Source organism: Phascolarctos cinereus, unplaced genomic scaffold, assembly GCF_003287225.1.
Source record: "Phascolarctos cinereus isolate Bilbo 61053 unplaced genomic scaffold, phaCin_HiC Scaffold_4;HRSCAF=312, whole genome shotgun sequence".
NCBI lineage: Eukaryota > Metazoa > Chordata > Mammalia > Diprotodontia > Phascolarctidae > Phascolarctos > Phascolarctos cinereus.
Genome location: NW_027555847.1, coordinates 392,683,607 through 392,698,012, shown reverse-complemented (window position 1 = coordinate 392,698,012; position 14,406 = coordinate 392,683,607). Strand labels below are relative to the sequence as shown.

General features: G+C 38.6%; 1 protein-coding gene and 1 long non-coding RNA gene across 4 annotated transcripts in view; one reads left to right on the top strand and one right to left on the bottom strand.

Annotated features, from left to right (window-relative positions):
• LOC110207928 (uncharacterized) overlaps positions 1–13,258 on the top strand; it is an 80,009-nt gene extending 66,751 nt beyond the window's left edge. Inside the window, exons 2-4 of the long non-coding RNA XR_002324355.2 lie at positions 3,815–3,876; positions 6,193–6,415; positions 9,826–13,258. This is a non-coding gene — a long non-coding RNA (uncharacterized LOC110207928). The remainder of the gene's footprint in view (positions 1–3,814; positions 3,877–6,192; positions 6,416–9,825) is intronic.
• Positions 7,344–14,406, bottom strand: part of INO80C (INO80 complex subunit C) — a 51,046-nt gene continuing 43,983 nt past the window's right edge. For all 3 annotated transcript variants that reach the window (XM_020985687.2, XM_020985686.2, XM_020985685.2), the window contains 3 exons: positions 13,146–13,257; positions 11,767–11,834; positions 7,344–7,865 (listed from right to left, as the gene is read on the bottom strand). In XM_020985687.2, the coding sequence (XP_020841346.1) occupies positions 7,734–7,865; positions 11,767–11,834; positions 13,146–13,257 (312 nt within the window). In that variant the 3' untranslated portion in view covers positions 7,344–7,733. The remainder of the gene's footprint in view (positions 7,866–11,766; positions 11,835–13,145; positions 13,258–14,406) is intronic.

Below are 14,406 nucleotides of genomic sequence, written 5' to 3'. Positions count from 1 at the left end.
CTATGTGATCACATAGGGAGCCAGCATTTCCTTGAATTGGGGAGAAGACTTTGAATTAGAGGAGTTGTTGCCCCCACTCTTTGTTTCCACACGTGAGAAAGACTCATTTTTGTGTACTGCCAGAATCAATTAACAGGCATTTATTAAGCATTTACTATGCACCAGGTATTGTTGTACTAAGTTCTGGACACAGTGAAAAGTGAAAACTGTCCCTGCCCTCAGGGTATGTATACTCCAAAGAAGAGAGCATTTATATAAATAGGTATATTTAAGATACATATGGAGAAGATGGAACCTAGGAGAGGAAAGTTCTGGGGGGAAGGGTCCTTCCTTTTGTAACACGTCTAATTACCTTACCCCAAGTGCAGTATTTTTAAATTAATTAAATGTTCTCTTTGTCTTCCCTTATAAATAAGCCTTAGTAATGCACTCAATGTCTACAGAATTTGGAGGTGAGAGACAGGATTTAAGAGAGGTGCCAGATGCCAGATTCAGGCACCCAGGTAAGGAGACCACAGCAGCCCAAGGTGGTCAAGGTCTTTAGGGACTGGGTGCAGCAGATTCTTGAGCCCTAGGATGCAAGCAGGCTAAGGGAACAAGGAGGCCTTGAGGCTCAACGCCTCCAGTTGCTATTCAATGATCAGAGGAGGTTTAGAAAGCAGAAAAAATTAAAGAATCAAAGGAAAAGCTCCTTTGATCAGTTCAGAAGAAGAGCTAATGTCCCTGAGAAGCTAACCAAAGTCAGCCAGAGTCTAAGGCTCAAGGCTATATCTTTCACACCAGGGAAGTGAGCAAACCAACTTTCTTGATGATGATGATGACGATGCCTTCCTTGCAATGGTCCAGGTGTGAACCAAGTGACAGGGCCTGCACCCAACTGGTGGTAGTATCAGAGAAGAGAAGAGGGCATATTAGAGAGACGTTGCAAAGGTGGAATCTACAGGCCTTTGCAATAGCTAAGATATGGGGAATGAGAGACAATGAGGACACCTAGGTTGCAAGCCTGAGAGACTAGGAGGGTTGTGCTGCTTTTTAAAATAATAGGGAAGTCTGTAGTGAGGTGTTGTTTAAAGGGAACTAAAATGAGTTCAGTTTTGACATGTTGAGTTTAAGATGTCTACTGGCCATCAAATTTGAGATCTCTGAAAGGCAGTTGGAGATACAAAATTAGAAGCCACCAAAGAGGCTGGGGCACGATAGGCAAATTTGAGAATCTTAAGTATAAAGACGGTCATGCAATCCATGGGAGCTGATGAGACAGCCACATAAAGTAGTATAGAGAGAAGAGAAGTGGGCCTGAGACAGAACCCTGAAGGACACCTATGGTTTGAGGGATGATCTGGAGGAGGGTCCAGCAAAGGAAACTGACAGGACTAGTGAGATAGAGAGTGGTGTCCCAAAAACCTGGAGAGAAGAGAGTATCAAGGAGGAGAGGTCAAACCAGTGTCAAAGCTGCAGAGAGCTCGAGGAGAAAAGACTGAGAAAAGTCACTTTCATAGATATTGAAATTTATTGTGAGTTGTGGCCAAAGATCTTGGCAAATACTATATAAATATGAATCAGGACTATTTCATTTGAGCCTTACAGTATCCTTGTTGGACAGCAATTAGACCTGGTATAATGTGGCAGCTAAAAATGCTAATTCAATCTTAGGCAAAATAAGAGAGAGACCCGGACTGAAAATAGGATCATTTTGCTCTCTTCTGTCCTGGACAGACAGACCGCACCTTGAGGACTGTGCCCAGGTCTGGGCACTGTGTTTTAGGAAGGATACTGATAAATGAGAGTGTCCAGAAGATAACTAGGGTGGTGGAGGGCCTGAGAGCATGTCATATATGAGGGCTGGTCCAAGGGACTGGGATTGTTTACCTGGAGAAGTGGGTACTTAAGGGAAGACGTGATAGTTTCAAGCATTTGAAGGAATGTTGAGAGGCATATGAATTAGATTATATGTTTTGCATGACTTCTCTTGCATAAGCTGTATCCTATTGTTTGCCTTCTCAAGTAACAGGGGAAAGGTGGGAGGGAGTGAAATTGGAACTCAAATTTAAAAAAAATTAATGTTAAAATTTTTTTAAATGTACCTGGGAAATATTTAATGAAATAAAACTATTATTATTAAGAAAGGAAAAGAAAATTAATTAGATTCATTTGACTTGGCTCCCAAAGGAAGAACCTGAAGCAATTAGTGAAAGTTGAGAAAAGGCAGATTTAGACTTAATACAGAGGAAACATCAATCTCAGTTCTTTCTCTGGAGGCAGATAGTATGCTTCACCACTAGTCCTTTGGGATTGTCTTGGATCATTGTATCATTGAGAACAGCTAAGTCGGGGTGGGGAACCCTTGGCCTCCAGGCCACATGTGATGCTCCTTGTCCTCAAGTGTGGCTCTTTGACTGAATCCAAACTTTACAGAACAAATCCCCTTCATAGAAGGACTTGTTCTGGAAAACTTGGACTCAGTCAAAAGGCCACACCCAAGGACCTAGAAGGCCACATGTGGTCTCAAGGCTGCAGTTTCCCCAACCCTTGAGCTAAGTCATTCAGAGATCCTCACTGAACAATACTGCTGTTACTGTACACAACATTCTGCTGGTTATGTTTACTTCACTACGCATCAGTTCATGTAAGTCTTTCCAGGTTTTTCTGAAATCATCCTGCTTGTCATTTCTTATAAAATAATAATATTCCATTATAATCATATACCACAGCTTGTTTATCTATTCCCCAATTGATGGGCATTCCCCCAATTTCCAACAAAAAGAGGTGCTAGAAATATTTTGTACAAATAGGTCCTTTTCCCTTTCTTTTTTTTTGGATGTCTTTGGGATATAGACCTAAGCAGTGGTATTGCTGGATCAAAGAGTATGCATAGTTTTATAGCCCTTTGGACACAGTTCCAAATTCCCCAAATTCAGAATGGTTGGATCAGTTCACAACTCCACCAACAGTGCATTAGTGTCTCAGTTTTCCCACATCCCCTCCAACATCCAACATTTTTTTTTGTCTTATTAGCTACTCTGACAGGTGTGAGGTGGTACCTCAAAGTTGTTTTAATGTGCACTTCTCTGATCAATAGTGATTTAGAGCATTTTTTCATGTGACTATAGATAACTTTGATTTCTTTGTCTGAAAACTGCCTGTTCATATCCTTTGGCTGTCACCTTTAAAAAAAAAAGATAAATAGGTTTGAACTTTTTTACCAGCTAGAAGAAAAACTAGAAGGTAGCTGGAGAGTGATACATACTGCCTGTAAGTTCCACAAGCTTAACATAGGAAGTAGAAATTTCACAGCTTTGGAAGGGTCAATACCACATTTTCTTTTGCCTGGGTATTAAAATAACATCTTGAGGCAGAGTCCTAGGCTATCTGAGTCTCAGGATGAATTTCTGGAGGGGGATCTGTTGTCTGTCTTGTATCCTCTAATATTACTTCTCATCCAGAATGACTTACTTTCTTCTCATCTATCTTGGGTTTCAATTCCCAGTTGAGACCCATAATGGCTCATATCGCAAGAAGGGAAGTATCTATTGTTTCCTGAACAGGACAGACTGTTGGACCATTTGGCCACTTGGGAAAGTATGCAGGACTGCAGAGCCCCTTAGTACTGAGTCATGCACATGACGTAACTAAGGGCTTGGGGTATATGTTCCTGGCCACAGTAATCCAATTGCTTGGAAACTGGATTTGAATGTCTTTTAAAAAAAATTGTTGCAGAAACAAGGAGGACCAAAGGAAGGACCCTCACAAAGGCTGGATGGAATGATAACGGACAATAGTAGACATAATTAATTTTTATTTGACTTTTTTTTAGATGGATGATCTTTAGACTGGAAAGGACAAAACTACAGTAAGAAGATGAAGAGGCTGAACCAGGTAATGACGCAGGTGTATTCAAGGAAGTAAGTCAAGAGAGATGAGCTAATGATCATGGTGGCTTCTCGGGACAAAAGGAGACTGTCCCCTTTTGGTATAGGTGGGGGAAGGTGGGGATGTCCTGCCTGAGGTGCGCTAGGCCACGAGAGTATGGATTCAGTGAGTAATACATCAGTCGGCTTCGTTTAAAGGCCTCCTTTACCTCTCCAAGACTGGATGAGCCATTAATTTGTCACTCGGTCCCAATCAATTTCCACATTGGCCTTTCAGATCCAAAGGATCAGACAAAGCATGGTATGTATCATACAGGACCTAAGTCTACTTTAAAGGGGAAGGCATTCTGTAAGACTAAATTAAGAGTAGGGAGCGCTAAACAGATTTCAAACTATGCCCTTTGGGCGTAAGGACTACAAAAAGAGTTTTTGTTGTTTATGGTATTGGGAGTGAAAGCTCAAGATGTGACCGGACCTTGGCTTGGGCTGGATTGGGCAGTCATCAACAATAAAGAGAAGAGAGCTCCTCAATTCTCAGTTTTCTCTTTACAATTGGAAATGACAGGAGGGAAATGACTAATAGTGGTTGATACTCAAGATAAGGAGCTAGTTGGGGAACATCTAGGTGCCCTTGGTGAATTCAAGTCACATGGCTTAAATGAACTTATATCACTGGGTTCTGGAAGGAATTGACAGATATCGTAATCAGATGTCACTACTGTCAGTTATATCTGAAAGGTCATGGAAAATGGATGAGGCACCACAAGATTGGAGGAGGGCAAATAATGTCTCAATTTATTAATTAAAAAAAAAAAAGAAAGAGAACAGTCTGCAAACTGACTTAGGTTGAGCTTGATCTGGGTTCCTCATTAAATCCTAGGAGAGATCATTGAAGAGATGACTGGCAATCTTCTAGAAAAGAACATGGAGATTACAAAATGCTGGCACAGCTTCAAGTATCGGTCATGACAAATTAGCCTCATTTCCATTTTTTTTTTGACAGAATTACTAAACAAGTAAGTGAGGAAAATTCCAGGAACACAGTTTACCTAAATTTTAGTGAAGCTTTTCATAAAGTATCTTATAATATTCTGGTGGGAAAAATGGGAGAGATCTGGTCTAGACTAGATGATCATATAATCAGATGGATTCAGAACCGGTTGCATGAAACAGAGAGTAGTTGTTAACAGTTCAATGACAATATGGCAGGTGGTCAACAATGGAGCGCCCAAGGGATTTGTGCTTGGCTCCCTTTGACATTTTAAATAATGACTTAGATAACTACTACGGATGCTATGTCCATCAATGTGCAGATGACCCAAAGCTGGGAGGGATAAGTAATACACTGGATAACAAAGTATCCAAAAGGATCTCAACAGGCTTGAGCATTGGAATGAATATAATAAGGTAAAATTCAATAGGAATAAATGGAAAGTATTGCACTTGTGTATAAAAAAATCATCTTCATAAGATGAAGCATGGATAGATAGTTGTTCTGGAAGAGATCTGAGAGTTTTAATAGATTGCAAGCTCAGTGTGAGTCAGCAATGTGAAATGGCAATCAAAAATGCTAATGTGATCCTGGGCTGCATGAAGAGGGGCACTGCTTCCAGCAACAGGGAGTATGGTCAGTTCTAGGTACCATGGTTCAAGATGCTGACAAACTGGAGAGTGTCTAGAGGAAGGCCACCAAGACAGTGATAGGCCTTGAGTCCATGATATATGAGGATAGGCTGAAAAACCTGGGCATATTTAAGCTGAAGAAAAAAATGGATCTGGGGCATGACAGCTGTCTTAAGAATTTGGAGGGCTTTCATGTGGAAAAGGGATGAGACTTTTTCTTTTAGGCCTCAGAGAGCAGGACCAGGAGTAACGGGTATAAAGCTAGAGAAGTGTATTTAAGGCTTGATATCTGGGAAAACTTGCTAACAATTCAAGGGGTCCAAAAGGGGAATGGGTTGCCTCAAGAGGTGGTGGGCCTTCTCCTTGGCAATCTTCAAGCAGGGACTGAAAAATGACTTGCTGGATATATTTTCGTAAAGAGTCTTCTTTTCACATAGGAGTTGAGGACTAGATGGCTGCTGAGTCCCGTCCAACCCTCAAATTCTGTGAATTGAATCTAAGAGAATGTTCCAGTAGTAGAGAAACAGTATAAGCTTGAATGTGCAGCTATAAGAGAGTAGGAACAGAAGGGAAAAAATGGGGATATGCCTCAGGCCCCTAATTGCAGAAAGATAAGGAGAAGTTATCCCAAAAGCTACAATTTTTACGTTTCTCTTCCTTAAAGAATCTCAAGAAATATATCTACTTCTTGCTTCTGCAGGGAAACTGAGACTCTTTCTTTTGGACTCTCATGGTGGGTCACCTTAATGTAGTATCCCGGGCATAAGCCCCAAACCCACCCTAAAGCTTCAGCACTCCACTGGAGGCAGACCTTATCCAATCTCAATCTCAAAGAATGACTGAGTTCATCTGACCAGTTTGGCAACTAGGTGTGAGCAAAGAAGTGCATGCAGAAGCCACGACAACGGATGAAGCCTCTAAAGGTGAGAGTCTTGAAGAGAAAACAGACCAAAGGTCTAAAGACCAAACTTCTCTATTTTACAGGCAAAATAGTCCTAATCCCTTTAGACCAGGGGTTTGTTACCTTTTTTGTGTCTCTTTTGGAAGATCCTTTTAGAAGGTGACACCCATGGACCTCTTCCCAGAATATTTGAAATGATTACAAAGGAAACCTATTATATCAAAATATCAGTTATATTAAAAAAGTTAAAAATGAAGTTCACAGACCTCAGATCCCTGCTAAATTTCTGCTTTGGACATTTCTTTCATTCCTAGTTTTTAGTTCTTTAATCATCTTTAAGGCTCTACCCTAGATCAGTGGTGTCACACTCAAACTCAAATGGTCCAGATCTGTACAGAAGATCCACTGCCGGCTACCTCTGGACTTAGGCTTTAAAACATAATGTTATCTACATTTTATTTGTTCTCATTTACTTTGCTAAATATTTCTCAATTAAATTTTAATCTGGTCCAGGCTGCATTTGTGGGTGTTCTGGGCAGTGGCTGGCAGGCTGCATGCTTGACATCTCTGTTGTAGATCATCTCAAAGTTTTCTACATTCCCATCAAAGTAGAGAACTAGAAGACAGTGTTCTCAAGAGAAAATACTAAGAAGGTATTCAGTCCCAATGCAATGACTAAAACAATGGAAATGAAAAGATCATTAAAGGGAAGCCAGGCTCTGAACAAGTGTAAACCAGTAATATCTCAGGAGAACAGATGAGGAAATATGTCTTTCCCATCCTGGTGGAGGTGGGAGCCTGTGAAGGCAGAATATCTGATATGTTGTTAGCTGTGGTCATTGTGTGTCCACTGTGTTTGCTTACCAGGTTTTCTTTGTCAAAATAAAGGTTTCAATTGGGGGAGGGAGGCAAGATAATATACAAAAACGACTGCTATAAAACAAAAGGCATTAATGATACTTATTTTTAATTATATAGAGAATGTTATGGTGTTATATAAGAAAGCTAGCATGTATTGGGGGGCAAGAATTCAAAGAAATGCTTGGGCTCCACCAACTACTGAAATAAATAAAAAGTGATGTTTTATTACATTTTCCTTGTCAAATACTTTGGGCAAACCCAAAATGTGCTAGTATTTAATTTAGCTGAAAATGTCAAACTTTTAAAAAAGCAAATAAAGAAAAACCTTACATTATATTAAAAACCAAACATTCTTTCCAAGGCACAATACTGGCATTTTCAGATTGACAACAATATGAATGTTTCCTGGAAACAAAATCTTGAGTCCAAAGTCTGCCTTTGAAAAAGTTCCATGCTTCCTCTGAGAAATTTCCCCCAGCTTAGGGAACTATGCTTGTGGCCTTTCTCAAGGCCAGGTAGCCTGTAACCACATCTGAAGGGAGCATCCGAATGTAAGCAAATTCTTCAATTGTGCTGAATCTTAACTTGCTCTGTGGATCTGTATAGTTTGCCTGGAAGAGAAATATTAATGATGAATATAAATCATAGAAATATCTATATTAAAAAGTTAAAAGTGCAAATTATCTTTAAAATATAAATTATTTTAAAAGTTGAATGTATATACATGAATGTTTTATGTTGCCACTGAGAAAGAACTAAATTGTTCGCTTAGGCAGAGATTCATTAATCCACCCAAGTCTAGTTAATCACTTAGGGCCTTGCAAGGAAGAAACTACAAACAGGCTTCCAGCAGTGCTTCTCATTAACAGAATAAGAAGCCATTATGACTAAGATCTTTATTCCCCATCCATATACATCATGTCCCTCCCCTCTTTCTGCTTGTGCTTCACTATCTGCAACATGGAGATAACACCCATTTCCTATCTAGCTCACAGGGAGCTTCTCCTGAAGATCTCAAGATACAGCATGTCATCCAGAACTCATTTCCGGGAAAAAAAAACTTATAAAAGGTTTAAAAATTTTAGTTTGTTAACTTCCAATTCCCCATGCATGGAATATCTGCTCCAATGTAGATTATCTGTGCATGAATATAGGATAAGAGTAATTTAGCTGACAAAGGAATAATTGAGCTGAAACCATTAAGGACCCACGATTTTCAATCAATAAAAAGTCTATTCTTCAACCCCTGAGAATGTTCCTCAAACTGCTTAAATCACTTGGCTTCTTTGTGTCAACTATACCCTATATGAAAAATGGGGCAACAGTGACAAATATCAAACTTACATTGTTTTGCCAAATACAAACTGCTCTATGAATGCTTCATGTGAAAAAAATGTTGGTTTAAGGTTTTGTTGGGTCCAGGTTTCTTCTTTCACCATTCTCTAATATCCTTTCATGAAACAGATATTAAGCAGAGCTTAACTGGAGAAATATTAACTACTCCCTACTGAAGGTAACTAGTTGTATGCTATAGCTTCACTAGCTAATTAGTAGAATTTATTTTCCCCTTAATATTAGGACCCAAGATGTGGACACAGACTTTCATGTCTGACAATTCTATTTTGTATGCATGTGTTCCTAACTCTTGGCTCCAGACATACTGCTGTTTCACTTGTGATATCATATCAGGTTTGGACAGTTATATGATTGTTAATAATTATGACAATGGCTGCTGGTAAAAGAGCTGAATTAGTAAGATATATTGGACAACTCCACCTGCCTAATTTCTGTCCGTGTGTCTAAGTACAGTTTAATTGTCACTTCTTTTATTGTTTTCTACATCCCCTGGCCTTTTTTGAATTAACAGAGCATTTCATCCATCTCACAAAGCATTTTCACATCATATCTTGAATTATAATGACTGGCATACATACTATCTCCCCTACCAGACTATAAGCTTCATGAAGACAGGAATTGTGTCTTTCTCCTTCTAATTCCCCAAAGCGCTTAGTAATAAACACTTCTTGAAATGAATATAGACCCTTAGCTTAAATGTTAATGAGAAAGATTTCAAAAACCATTTCGTTAGGATAACCTAGGGTTAGGGTTTAGCCTAAAAGAAGAACTCCCTTCTAAGTCTGCTCTACCCAGAGTCCTAAAACTCTGATGTAAAAGCCCTGATCCAGACTTCACAACTTGTCACTTTTAAATACTTAAGATATTTTTGTGAAGTGTTCTGCTTTCTCGGGGCAACTATAATAAGAATAACAGCAATAATAACTAATTAGTTCTTAAGTTCTAACAAAGATTTTTATAAGCAAAATCAATGCCACAGAGATGTATTATCACATATGAAGCTTATGTATGTATTTTGGTCAGTTCCTATGGAAACAGAATGCCTATATTTTGCTGCGAGACATAAAATTTAAAGAATATGAATAATTTTTATCTACACAACAAATTGGATTACTCCATTTTCTTTGGTAATAGTAAAGGGTTAAAAAGCCAAATTTCAAAAAGATCTAAAAAGGAGCCTGACAAATAATCTAATCTAATCTCTTGCTTTTACAGATGAGAACACCACAGCCCAGAAAGACTATGTGACTTGCCTGAGGTCACTGGTGACAGATAGAGGATTCAAACCTGGATCTCCTGCCTCCCAGACCAGTGTTTTTCTCACCACATATTATATGCTATATCCCATTAGGGAACTTAAATATCTAAACCACAAATATTCAAAGGGTAACAGCTTTTTAAAAACTTCAACAATAACAAGCATGCATTTCGAAAATAATTGGTCCAGTTCTTTAGTCTTCTACATAACCGAAATGCTGATTTTAAAAAAAGGATTTAATACTCTCTTAATAAAAGCCAGATAATGTCCTGAATGAGCAATGCCAATGCAATAATGCACTTGTTTTCCTACTAAGAAAATGATTTAAAAGGTCACTAAATGTATGGCAATGACCAAGATATATAGCTTTACAAAAGTTAGGTAAAAAAACAAGATAATATTGTTACTAAATTAATAAAGTTAGAAGTATAATTCCTTTCTGTTAACAAACAGTAATTTTCTAAAGATGAACATGACAGGTCCTCTTGTAAATGAGGAAACTGAGGCCAGCAAGGTTAAGTGATTTTGCTAAGGTTCCTGGTCCCCATAGCTACAAGGGTCTTCTCCCCTAAGGTTCCCTTCCATCTACTCTCTATATATCTGGTATAGATTTATTTATGTACCCATTCTCTTTCCCATTAGAATGTAAGCTTCTTGAGGATAGGCATTAGTTTGCTTGTTTTTTTCTTTCTTTGTAATCCAAGCACTTAGCACAGTGCCTGGCACATGGCAAGTACTTAATAAATGCTTACTGACTGAAAAAAATTTTTTTAATTAACACTTTCAAACTTAAGTATTTTTAAGTAATGTAATTTGTGGGGGCATTTGCATGGTTGCTGAGATTATCTCCTGTGTCAAATAAAATATATCAATAAAACGAAAGGCAAATGGGAGCTATCTTGCTGAATGTAATGTACAGGGAAGTCTGATGATCTCTGGCATGGCTACCCCCTCTACAAATATTTACCCCTCTGGATAACACCCCATAGAATCATAAATCTTAGAACCGAAAAGCACCTTAAAAGATGATCTGGCTCAGGTCTTTGTTTCCATGTGGGTAAGTTATTCTTATTCCCGTTTTACAGCTGAAGCAATGGAGACCCAAAGGCCTTAACTGACTTATTCATTTTACAGAAGAGGAAAACTGAAGCTCAGAGAGGTTTAAGTGCCTTTTCCATGGTCTCTTGGCTACAAAGTGTCTGAGGTAGGTTTCAGACCCCGGTCTTCTGACTGCAAGTCCTGTGTTCTATTCACTCCACTGCCCTGCCCCAGTTCATTACAATGACTCGTCCAAGGGTGCACAGCTGGTCGGTAAGTGAAGAGGGTACTAACAACAGGTTTCCTGTCTCTTAGAGCAATGCTGTTTGCATTCTACTGGGCTGCCTTTCATGGTTAGGGCAATCTTATAAACATGTGGTTTGTCACCAAAAAAGCCTTAGGTGTGAATGATTCAGTTTTCCACCCATCTTTAATATTTTGAGGATCTGTGAGGTCAATTATGTGACTATACCCCTCCAAAGATGCAAGAAGCCGCCTATGCCTGAGTAAGCTGTTTCATGAATCGCTATGGCTGAAAAAAAAATTCATCACCTAGTTAGTGGTCAGTCTTCTTGGTGACCAGGCTCTCTAAATTTAGCTTGGCTGGTCCTCATCACGGAGGCTAGGCGCAAAGCCTTTCCAGATCTGCTTCTAGGCGATAGTCTTCAAAAGCTGAGCCTCGCCCCCACTCCATGGTAAGGCACTAGAGCAGAACATGACTACCAGAAACACTACTCAAAGGAAATGTCCTCTTGGCAAAGTCAACAATATCATTTTCACACATGAAAGATGGACTGTCCAAGCAGATACTTCTCAGGAAATTTTGCCAATTTTAGATATAGACATCAATTAATACTTACAATAAGTCCTGAAATATCAGAATACTTCCTGGCTGGTTTAAAGGAAGGAGGAGCATCTATACTGAAGTCTAAAAGGGGAAAAAAAAGACGTAAGCACTTTTCAAATAATTAACAAGACTTATAAAATTTAGTTAAGTTATTACATACTTATAGGACTCTCTAGGGACTAAGAAAAATGTGAAGGAAGCATACGAGCTAGGATAGCCATGAAATTTCTCCAGTTATTATGCACTGATTCACTAAGGGCTACATCCAAGACTGGTTCTGCTCTTGCACATTGCACTCCCATATTCCTACAAAACTACTATAATCAGGAGATGAGAAAGATCTGCTACTCTAATCTCTTCTCCCATTCTCTCTAGCTAAACTATAAGCTCAAAGTATGATTAAAAAAAAAAAGAATCTGTCTTTAAGATGTTTTAAAACATCAGAATGTTTGACATTTCATGACTGCATGTTTTAATTTTCATTCGGCTACCTGCGTCTTATAGGCAGCTTCAACTTAAGTTCTGTTGGAAGAAATGCCCTAGCAGAGAGCCACAAATAGAGTAAAGAACAATATAAGTTTATTGTTTATACTGTATTTCCAAAAGTGGTAGAAGAGAGTCTCATAATACATCTTATTACTTAGACCTAAACATAATACAGCTTAAGTCATGTCTCCAGGACAAATCCACTACACGCAGCCTATGCCTGACATAATATAGTTATTGTCCAAGGTGGGAGTCAATCTATGCTCCAAAATATCCATTCAAGTAGGGTTCCACTCTATTTTAGAACAAAATAGAAGAGCAAAACATATTTTTAAAATAAGCTCATGTAATATAGAGCCACATTATGTCAGCACATACTAGCTTAGTCTGTAATGAAATGTTAAGTGTGACCAAAAAAAAAACGAAACAAAAACACAGAAACACAAAGTCAAAAGCAACCTTGGAAGTTATCTATTTTAACCCTCATTCAGAGCACGAATTCCCAACAAGGCAGCCTTCTTCCACTTAAAGACTTCTAGTGACAGAGAACTCACTAGCCACTACACAAAGAGCAGGTAGCAAATGTTCTTTGTAATCAGTTATTTGGGGCCCCAAAACAACTATGCATAAATGTAGGCATACGTTTTAGCTGACACAAATATAATGCTTTAAGTTTTACCAAACACTTTACATACATTGTAGCTCCATGTGAAGATACACATCTTCTTTATAAGCCACTGCTATAAAATACTAAAGAAAGAGAAGTTTGCCAGTTGCACTGTTTTAAAATTGGAATGTGTTTATCAGTGATGGTGCAGACACACACAAAAAATTTAGGTTTGTTTTAAGACAGTTACTTATAGGCATATTATTTATAAACACATGCAAAGTATCTAAACCACATACAGCTAGGATCGTTGAGTTGCCATGGCAACGCCCTTTCCGAAGCAAGAATCTGTTTTAGGTTCTTCCAGGTCCTGTTCTTCTTGCCTGCCACTGCTCCCCCAATGCCCGAGTGCTGGAATGACAAATGTGGCGTTAGAAGCATCACATTCCCAAAGTGCCATCTTCACTGATTTCTCTTCAAAATGAATAGACGTAGGGAGGCATTCCTCATCCCATCAACCATCAGTTGTTACCCAGGTTAATTTAAGAAATAGTGTGTTGTACACTTTAGGAAAAAACTAAACTTTCAGACTGTCAAAACTAGTTTGCTGGAGATTCTGAGGAAATAAAAGTGCACTTTTCACAGCAAACGGAAAGACAAGAAAACAATGCTTAGTCCAATACTGCTAAATTCCACACCACAGGAATTTCCCATTACATTAAAATCATTTACCACAGAATTGGAGCTAAAAAAGCAAGTAAACTCTTTGGGTATAAGTATCTTACTCGCAAATTATTAGACATGCTGAAAACACACATGAGCCTGCAAAACATCATCGATGGCACTTTTCTTTTGTGAATTAGACAGAAAATAAGAAAAGGAGTAATTGAACACAATACCAGCAAAAAAAAAATTACTTAGCATTTTCAAAACCTTCCAATGATGACAATCTGGTACCAACAATAAATCTAATAATGAATGATCAAATATGATTGTTATGCATTCATTTATTATATCCCCCAAGAATCACAGGAAGAAAAATATTTCTATTTAATAAGCCATAATCTCAATGGCTTGACAATTCTTATTAGTGGACTTTTAGTAGAAAAAAGACTAAAAGTAAAAGGAGCCAGAGGTTCCAGGAAACCTCACTTCATTGGTGAGCAATTATTTCGTGCCACTTGTAAAAACTCATACAAAAATTCTTTGTAATAACAAAAAGCTGGAAACAAAATATGTGCCCAATAATTAGTTGGGGCGATAATTTACTCCTGTCTAATCGATTCTCTCTCCTGATTACCATAACAGCTGTTTCCAAACTTCTCTTCTTTTCTTAAGCCTCCCACAGCTTCCCCATCACCCAGACCTTTCTGCTGAAGCCCTCACCTCATATATTTTGAAGAAAATGGAGTGTTCTCCAAGAGCTTCCTCTTCCCTCCTCCTCCCCTCATCACTCTTTGCCTTCATCCCCCACTATTTCCTCCTTTACTCTGTCTCCAGATGAAAACATGGTCCTTTTTTGCAAGGCCAGTTCCTCTTCACATAGGTTGGATCTCAGCT